The sequence below is a fragment of the Brachyhypopomus gauderio genome, chromosome 2 (genome assembly GCF_052324685.1).
Source record: "Brachyhypopomus gauderio isolate BG-103 chromosome 2, BGAUD_0.2, whole genome shotgun sequence".
Taxonomy (NCBI): Eukaryota; Metazoa; Chordata; class Actinopteri; order Gymnotiformes; family Hypopomidae; genus Brachyhypopomus; species Brachyhypopomus gauderio.
In genome coordinates, this window is record NC_135212.1 from 23,069,239 (window position 1) to 23,079,238 (window position 10,000).

The 10,000-nt window shown below is 49.1% G+C and overlaps 1 protein-coding gene across 11 annotated transcripts in view; it reads right to left on the reverse strand.

Annotated features, from left to right (window-relative positions):
- The window catches only part of mef2aa (myocyte enhancer factor 2aa), an 80,936-nt gene that overhangs the window by 32,442 nt on the left and 38,494 nt on the right, over positions 1-10,000 (reverse strand). For all 11 annotated transcript variants that reach the window (XM_076991464.1, XM_076991514.1, XM_076991498.1 and 8 more), the window contains one exon: positions 9,436-9,639. In XM_076991464.1, the coding sequence (XP_076847579.1) occupies positions 9,436-9,639 (204 nt within the window). The remainder of the gene's footprint in view (positions 1-9,435; positions 9,640-10,000) is intronic.

The window sequence follows — 10,000 nt, forward strand, 5'->3', positions numbered from 1 at the left end:
TGTCCTAAAGTGAAAACCCAGAGGAAAGGAGACCTTGTCCTATAAAGGAGGGTACATTGACGCGCTGTGGGAGGCTTGGTACCACACCATCAGTGTCACACCACTCAGCCTGCTATATTAATGCAGGGCTTTTTTAACCTGACGTATGTACTTCACGCCCGCAGAAGAGGAACGCGGGCGACAGTTCGTAGTTCGTTTACTCTGTTTTTCGTCAGGCTTTCCGATATAAAAAAGAATTTTCAGGTGCGACTTCTTAATATTTGAGCTTTTTTCCTCTAGTCTGTGACCTCAACCGGACCTGTTCAAATAACCATAACCCCTAAAGAGGAACCCTTACTGGAGGAGCAAATGAAATCACACACACGTGAAACTCCTTTTGTTTTCAACCACACAAACCAGCCAAACTACATATACCATGATCCTTAGCTCCTATCTGTATCTCCCCTACTAACATACTAACTTACATCCTCCCTCAAGTATCAGCACAACAATGCTCCAGCTCCCTCCCTCCATGTTTGAAAGACATGTTTACTTTGTCTTGTTTATATAGTAGCACGGGCTGTGACCTCACACTAATCGGGAGCAGCCAGAGGGATCGTTCTATTATTACTGTGCCCTACCAAGATAGTGGCGCTATTTCTTGCTGCTAACGTATATATATTTACTTCAGTCTTCAGATTATTTTTAGTTGACTCTAGTGACTGCCTGTAAAGTGCCCTGCTAGCCCTCACCACACTCTGTTCTTAGAATACCTCGCGTGTTTTGATTGTGCTGACTGACAGGACAGGTTACACAGGTGGCCGAGCCTTCCTAGAATGCTTGCTGGTGGGCCTGCGTTACGACCGGTTTTCCAGTTTCTCCATGCTGCTTTGGGAGAGATAGAGTAGACCCAGCCTCTGGCATGCCGGGTCACCGGGAGCCAACAACATCTCCACACCACACTGCATGTCCACGCGTGAGCTGCTTCAGGTCAGAAGCAGGAGGTGTTTGTAGGCAGTCACCAACTGCTCTAACTGTACAGCAAGGTGATGTGTTACAGTAACCTGGCACATGGGCACATCTATTCCAGCCTTTGACAATTAGACACCAGTCAGAGCGAATCGACACCAGAAGAAAAGGAGAAGCTATGATTATCATTACATCACACTGGAATGATTCAGACAACATGAAACAACAACATGAACGTAGAGCCAAACATCTATCATCATCTCTGCATAATCCGTTTGTAAGCTCAAACTTATAATTTCATACCACACCTGGTGTCTTTTCTCTAATTTGTCTGTCATGCTTTTCGAGACTTAGGAAATTGCAAGGAGCTCTAATCAATTAAAATCTTACACCACAGCTCCTCAGCCCACACTACTGTAACTATTTGTGGTTGTTGCTGGTTATTAACAATACCTCTGCTGCACCTGACAGTCCCATGAAACAGGACTGAGTCAATACGCCTGACATTTGGCTTGGCATAATCGCTTCTTTAATGTGGAGAGGCCTCAGTGTGAGGTGAGAGAGAGAGAGAGAGAGAGAGAGAGAGAGAGCGTTGGGAGAGCTTTGAGGTGGGGGAGGGGAGAAGAGACGTCACAGGCTGAGCGCTAGGGAACTGAGGAGATTTGGAGACAAGGACCGTCGAAATGAGACGAAATGTTACATTTCATAAGGGAAATTAGACGAGCTTTAATGACTGTTATATAAAAAACAAAAAAACAGCAGTGATATTTGAATTGAATTAATATCCATTAAAAGGGCTGCTAGCATTTCTGAAATGATCATGTCACAGACTTTTTTTTTTTCTCAACCTGGCAAAGAACTAAAATGTTTTTGTAAATGTTTGGGCTCATCAACCTACAAACAGTGACATTAGCGCGTTAGGCTGTATCACATCTGATGTGTAACAGAGACGAAAATGTTTAAGGTGAGTCCATGTCGGGAGGCACTTCCAGTGAGCAAAGCAGATGATCGTCGGGATTTGCATTAGCCCAGCTGAGCAGCCCCGGACATGCAAAGTGGTGTAAGTATCCCTGCACACCGCTCAGCCATCTCAAATGTCAAACAAGACTAGCAGATCAGCCGGTGAAGCCGGCCCTGCCCTGTGGCCCACCCCTGCCCTGTGCCCCACCCCTGCCCTGTGCCCCACCCCTGCCCTGTGGCCCATCCCTGCCCTGTGGCCCACCCCTGCCCTGTGGCCCACCCCTGCCCTGTGCCCCACCCCTGCCCTGTGCCCCACCCCTGCCCTTTGCCCCACCCCTGCCCTGTGCCCCACCCCTGCCCTGTGGCCCACCCCTGCCCTGTGCCCCACCCGCGCCCCCAAATGAAGCATTTCCCAATTAAAATGTCATTCTCCATGCCCCTCTTCTATGTCGTCATCTCTGCACATCAAACACAAATGAATCCCCGTACCCCTTTCACATTCATCCTTGCAGATTCGGAAAATTGTTCCCGTCTGCCAGAGACAGTGGTTGCACTGCACGTGTGAAATGCGTGTGTGTCCGCGTGTGTCCACGTGTGTGGCCAGCCAAGCCTCCATGAAGAACTCGGACGGCCCTAATTTCTCCTGGAGAATGATCTCTCGCTGGATCAGGGCCAGGGCTGACCTCGGAAAGTGACCTCATTTATACGACACCGTTGCAAGATTCAATTAAAGGCACCTCATAAATATGCAACATGCCCAACGTGGCCCTTCATAAGTACAAACAAAGCCGAAGCCCACCCAGCACACAGAACCATTACGGATCATCATTCAGGTATTAGGAGAGTAAATCATATAGAAATATGTGATATATGAAGTAAAAAAACGTTTCCTGTGAAATAGGATGTTTTGTACTTCTGAAGTGATAGTAGGAAGTGGATCTTGTATGTATACACACACACACACACACACACACACACACACACACACACTCACTCCACAGGGCTCTACTGTACACTTTCAATGCCACAGTTATGGAGCTGGAATAAAACAGACCACCCTGTGTCTGATCCTGCTCTACACAAGTGGAATTTACAACATGCTAGAGTTGGACGACTGACTTGTCGCAGAGATATATCATCATTCCACCCGACGAGGGGAACAAATGTGCCAGTTTACTGGTGCGGGAGAGCAAGGCCAGCACCCCCCCCCCCCCCCCCCCCCCCACCCCGCGCTGGAGAGGCTGGATGCTGGCTCGCACGGCGTCTTGGACGCTGGCAGGCGCGAGGACTTCGGGGAAGGAGGACGGGGTGGCGACAGGCCTGGTCAGTGCCAGCTCCCCCCTCCCGTGAGCGTGCCTCCATTATCTGGGCACGTCAGGATCACAGATCCCCGGCACTCTGGGCCTGATGTGTCAGTGAAACAGCCCAGACAGGGGCCCCTTAGAGACACCCAGCCCCCTAATGTTTAGAAAATGAGCTTAGTGGCTAAGGCTGAATCAACACTGCCATATAAGTAATATTCCTATTAAGACTGCCACCCCTGCCTGCTGAAAGAGAAATGGGATTGTAATTGGCATGACATTACCAGCACATGTTGTGGTTGTGGAGCCCCCTGAGCGAGTTTTGATTTAATAGTCAGGGAAATGGAGACAAACGAGAAGACAAAGACAATTAAAAATATGACAGCTCACTCTGGTGTGCTGCTTCCTCATCAAGTGCGCTACACAAATATTAGCAAATAAAGAAAAAAGATTCATCCAGTCACTGTTTGAGTGTTTATCTGTTTGGTTTACACAGTGCACTGTGTCATTCTGAAAAAGAAAAAACAAAATCAACAGCACGACAAATAAGTTTTAGTTAGATAATGTAATAGCTCTGAAAGATCCAATTACACATTAACAACTGTGTGCTCAGGTTTATCTATTGTGGCACCGCGGCAGTGTAGACAAGGGGTTTCTATCATACCCACAGATTAAACATAATCGTGCAGGGGACTTTCCTAACAACGCTTGGCAGGGTATCAACGCCACTTCCAGATCCTATCAGAATAAACCCGAAGCCCACCTCTTTTGGAGAGAATGGCCTGAGTGATACAATCACTTTCAATTTAGCCAAATAAAGCGTGGAGCTGCTGTCTAGCTGGGTGTAAACAGGCAGGTGGAGGAGCTCCACTGGACCTCCACGGTCTACTGGTGCTTTCTCCTCCTCCACCCACACTGCCGGTACCAGGAGGAGGATAATTGATCAATCACACTAATTGAACAGTCTGGCCACCTAGCTCACACAAGCAGATGTGCCAATTTGCATTCATTAAGGTGGAGTGGGGTTCTTAATCACTGTGCCTGCTGTGATTGACAGCACCGGCAATTCTGTTGCCCCCCCAACGTCATAAAGACTGCGGCCCACCTACGCTTAACACCCCCAACCCCCCCTCGCCGGCATGACGCTACGCCCCGATCGTGTCCCGGCAAATCCCTGGGTATGAGAGCGGAGAAGCATAGCGAATGCGTCATACCCTACGCACGATGGCCGAAGCACAGCAAAAAAGCCCCCCGCCCACCCTCTAGCCCCGGCTACATGACATCATCCACACCACCCCTTTGCACACCATCGCCTTCCCCTTGAGGCCAGGGTGATGAAGTAAAGTCCCTTATCAGAACCATCTCCCAGCCCCAGGACCACAAGGCAGGCTGGTTTCCTTCCGCACTGCCCACCCCTCCAGAACCTCACAGTCATCTCACTCTTCACTCTCCCACAGTTTCTGCCCTGCACGACACTCCAGACCACTGTCACAGTTCACTGTCATGGGCCTGAGGTGCCCTAGCCATGATTATGTATGCTTGAGGAATAGCAGTGCCACTGTTCTTTGGAAGCCGGGCATGCCGTGCTAAAGTGTCCAGCCTCAGACTCGAGAGAAGGAGCCGAGGGACTATTTTTTTTGTAGGGGGAGTCCAGTGCTTTGTGGAAAGACAATGGTGTGATTCACATTGAACGGAACTGGAAATTCACAGAAGAGCGGAGAAAAGAAAGGCTGGCATTTCCAAATGGTCAAGATTTACATATCTTGCTAATTTAAATTTTTTGCCATTAAACATCCTCAGAATGCATTTCCTTCAGAGAGAAGCAGCTGTTTTCTTCTAAGTGGCTTAAAAACAGCATTAAAACGCTATATAAAAGTACTATATAAAAGTGTTAGCAACATTTTTTTTACATGACCTCAACTTGTTTTGTCTGGGATATCATACATAAAACATTTGTTTCTCCAGCCTACACCACAATGCCTGCTTCTTATGATTACTGTACAGCAAGCACCGCATTTGCGTCTAATTTGTTTATTATTCTAATTAACAAAGCCAAGCATAGTGAATCCTAAATGCCAACAACTGTCATGCTGGAACACACAACAACACTCATTTGCAACTTGCGTACCTGTCACTGCAATTCAATCATTCATTTGAACATCATTGTGGAAAGTTTTTGCTATTTGGGCAAAAGGCTACAATACACTTTGGTGTATTAACTGGAATCCTTTTCTCCAGTGTGCAGCCGAGGCTTAGCAGTGTCCTTAAAGCCAGCACATATCTGCTATGAAGTTAATATCTCATTTCAAGGACTCCTCTACACACTGTGGGTCTGTGTTTGGAGGTCAAGGGTAAGCTCCTAGAAAGTCTCAGGGCAGATTTCATTACCTCTGCACGGAGAGGAAGAAGAGGAAGAAGAGGAAGGCTGATTGAATTATTTTAATTACCTGCAGCAGCCTTTTCATTTGCAGCACAAATAAAATTGAATTTGAAACACACAGGAACAAGAACTGCAGGCATCGTTCTACAGAACACTGCACACACACGCGTGGGATTCTGCTCTGCATGGCCTTGGATCACTGCCTGCATTACCACTATAGTACGATGATGGTAAATTATTAAAAACTGCACGCAAATTCCAGTATAAGGCTTACGAATTATTCCACCGAACTACAAAGAAAGGGTAATGTTTTTCAGCATAAGCAATTATGAGTTCTGACAGCAAACATGCGCAAGATGAATTTTCCCCACTGTCAAAATCCATGGAAAATCTTTCCGGAGCTCAAAAGACAATTTGAGAAGACGAACTGTGAATTCTGAGAAGCTGAACTTTGCGGAGGCGTGTTATTAGGAGCGTTCTCTGAGCCAACGACCGTGGCGTTCCAGTGCGTTTTCACGCCTGCTCACCTGCCTGCTCCGTGGCCAGGACGGAAGGTGAAGGCGAGGACAGACTGTGTTACTGGAGACTGGCGTAACACCGGTGGTGAGCGAAGACCCGGGTGCTCTCCCAGAAGGGGCGTGCTGTAAGCTGGCAGGAAACGCTCCATCAAGCTTGCGCCGCTGTTCAGTAAATAAAAGGGCTCGCTGCAGACCGGGCGCCGTTGAAAAGGGAGACCCAGATGGGATCGTGGCCACTTTTAATCAGACGGAGAAGTGGACAGGATCCACAAAGGGAGATTTCACGCAACACTTCACCTGTCGCCTGGAGTGTGATTGAAGTTGAATTGCCGGGTGCTGGCCACACACACACACACACACACACACACACACACAAAAGATTCACACATACAAACTCACAGACACCGCCCATCTCCAACCCAGCACACACACACCCCCCACCCCCCAAACGTAGGCATGGGAGTCTTGGGATCCGGTCCTGCAAGCCAGGCTAGAGATGAGACCCGTAGTCCTGCACTTGATTCTGAGAATCTGCCCCAGGCACACATCCATCTGCGTAAAGTGCGGCATCTGTTCAGCCCAGCTACAAGGCCGAGCCTTTATCTACAGATGGTGGCAGTGAGGGGCAATGTGACCCTTGATTGGGCCTCTCACGTGGAACGGGGACCCAGGCTGCCCAGTGGCAGAACGCAGGATGGTGGCGCGGGCGGGCGGAAGCTGTTTGGGCCGTGGCGTTCAGGGGCCTACACAAGGGCCTACACGTGAAGCACATATCATCAGCACAAGTGAGGAGGGAGGGAGGGAGGGAGGAGAAGAGGGAGGAGAGGGGAGAAATTGTGCATTAAGTACTCATTCAGAGCCTGTTGCGTCCATTACGATGGGTTGAGTGTGTACCCAAAGCCTGGCTGTTCATCACCGTAGTGCTGGAATGGCAAACAAATCTGCCATATTTACACATGCAGCCACAGATGGATGGAGTGGCCTCTGTGTTCAAATGTTTCCCAATGTTTCCCATCTTCACTGTGCAGTACTACTCTGGACATCAACTCTCCATGGGGTCTTAATGAGCTGGGGGGCATAAGTCACCGTCAGAGCTGCCAGGAGACCTTCTGCGACAGGCCTGGGCTACGTCACGGCTCTTCTCTCTGGCACCGAGTGGCGTGGTGTGGCCGGGAGCAGAGAGCTTAGGCGTCGGGTGCCGTATTTCTGCTCTGCTTCTCTGCTTGTGAACCATGGCCACAAAGGCAGCAGGGGGCTGGTGGGGGATTGTGCAGCCGTGCGCGGGCACAGACCCAGGCCCGCCGGGCAGGGACAAGGCCGGCTTTGTCAGATCCATTGGCGCAAAGCCGGGCCGCGCACTCCCAGAGCGGGCGCTGGGCAGACGTGGGAAAGCGCGGAACCTAGCCCCCGGCTTGCGTGATTGACCCCGGCCACGTGACGCCACGCTGTCGCGTTTTGCTCTCGGACGATCCGCCGGCCGGACCGTCGTCCACGAAAGGCGTCAGGACCCACAGCCTCGACGGGCCGGAGCAGTGGGACGCCGAAGGGGCCGCACAAACTCACTCCGCAGTGTCCGTCGCTCCTTCGGTGCACGTACCGGAAGAGGCGGACGTCTTTTGCAAGCTTTGGTTTCGTCCTTCGCAAATGGAGGAGAAGCCAAGGGCCTTTGGAGAGAAGTCAAGGCTGGGGTGGCGGTTATATAAGGGGAGGAGAGTGGGGCGATGCATTTTTAATGCAGGTGATGGCCTTCTTTGAGCAGGGAAGACTGGCCAAGGGGAAGAGCCCAGCTGGAGCCAGACGCTCCAGGATCACTCCGCAGTCTTTTGCAGATCTGCCAAGCAGGTAATTCTCCAGCGTCAGCATGAATAAAAGATAACGCCACGCAGACGACTTCTTTTATACCGTTCCGGCCCTTTTCTCTGTAAGTGAAGACACTTTTAGTGTCAGATCAGACTTTTAGTGTTAGATCACAGACTAACCTACGTCATGCTATTGGGTTATTAAGGCCTCGCTGTCAGACAGAAGAAAGCATGTTTGACGTGACAGGGGATGGTGGAATCTGGAATGAGCCATAGCAGGATGGGTAAGTTAAACTAAGGTCGAGAGTGTTTAATAAAAACATATTGGTCACAGCCGAGCCCCAAAGGCTGGTTTGTGTGGACCTTGGCGATTGGTTTTCAAAACAAACAAGCTCCTTTCTCTTGTTGTTTTCGTTACACTGCCAGTGTGTTTGGGTTTCATTTAGTCCGAACGTGCGGACACTAGCTACAGAGCATAGAGCTTTGAATAAAGCGAGAAACCTCAACTGCGTCAGAGGGAGATGTTGGAATCGGCAGGCCAGCCCTGTTCTTCTCTCACTGATGTTCATGGCCTACAAACTGGGAATGCAGCTCTGACAAACGAGGACACTGTATACTTGCCAGATCTGCTCTGTAATATGCACTACTGCAGAATGCCTATGGGTTGCAGTCCACGTTCTGATCATATAGTTCATAGTTATAGTCTTGTTATATTACTGTAATGTATATGTTTCAGTTCACAAATTTAAGGGTGGTAATGCAAGCAGGGTATCTTGAAGAAAGTGAACTATGACCTCTAGACTGTGTGACGACAGGAGAGTTGGTGAAGCAGCTTCGTTAGCTGTACTTTTTGTCAGTTACCACGCTGAGCTTATCTGGCCCTACAGATGTCCTGAACCCCTATCAGGACCAGGACCAAACGCAAACGGTTACCCCTTAGCCAGACGTCAATCTGTCCATTACAGCTATGTGTGGACTCATGACATCTGCATGTGGCCCAGTTCTGTAAACTTCACAGGGCACTAAAAAAACTTCCATCTTATAATCTGTTTTAAGTATAACAGTGAGGGACATTCATTGTTATTTGCTAAGTTGACAGGCACTCAGATAACCAAAACAATGTGCATGTCTCCTTACTTCTTCAGTAGAGTATCACAAACAAATGTGCAGCAATTTTTGATCTGGCTAGGCACATTGTTAAGACAGCAATGGACAGGGCGGGACCACACAAACTTTCCCTGAGCAACTGAAGTTGAATCCTTCCTTTAAAATCATGTAGTATATACGTATAGCACAGTAACTTCTCTAGAAGTTGTTTTGCCTGGCATGCAAAAAACGGATCCGTATATGACATGCCAGCAGACTGTGGAGATATTGTGACGCAGTGTGTTTTCTAGAAAATGGTGGTGCTTCATACTGTATGAAAATGTGAGGAGGAAATCGAACGTTCAGTCAACCTGAGAGTAGCGGACGAACCACATCCTCACACGCGTTTCCATCGGGCCCGTCTGTGAGGTTCTGAAACTCACCTCCACGATGTCCGAGTTGGTCCTGCTCTCGTGCGGCTCGTTGTACTCGGTGTATTTGAGCAGCACCTTGTCCATGTCCGTGCTGGCGTACTGGAAGAGCTTGTTGGAGCTGTTGAAGATGATGAGGGCGATCTCGCAGTCGCACAGCACACTCAGCTCGTAGGCCTTCTTCATCAGGCCGAACTTCCTCTTCGTGAAGGTGACCTAGGAGACGAAGGGGAACAGGAGGAACCCACGCGTTCGGTGAAATGCTAACAGCAGATAGTTTAGAAACTAGCAAGCAAGGTTATGAAAGGACAGGTGTCCAAAAAAAGACTCGCAACCTCCATGTGCCCGCATCCCTTTGTGATTGAAACATCTTAACCTTGCAATCAAACATTCTCAGTGGCTTTAAGGACTGACTAAAGTCCTGAAGTCCTGCAGCTGGAATCAGGGTTTGAGCTTCAGACATGCCATTTTCTGCCCATGCTCAGGGTGTCCTCTTACTGAGAGAGAGAGTGTAGGGTCTTTTAGACATTAATATGCAGTATATGGCTGACAGTGTGTGGCTGAGCGCTGAAAACGT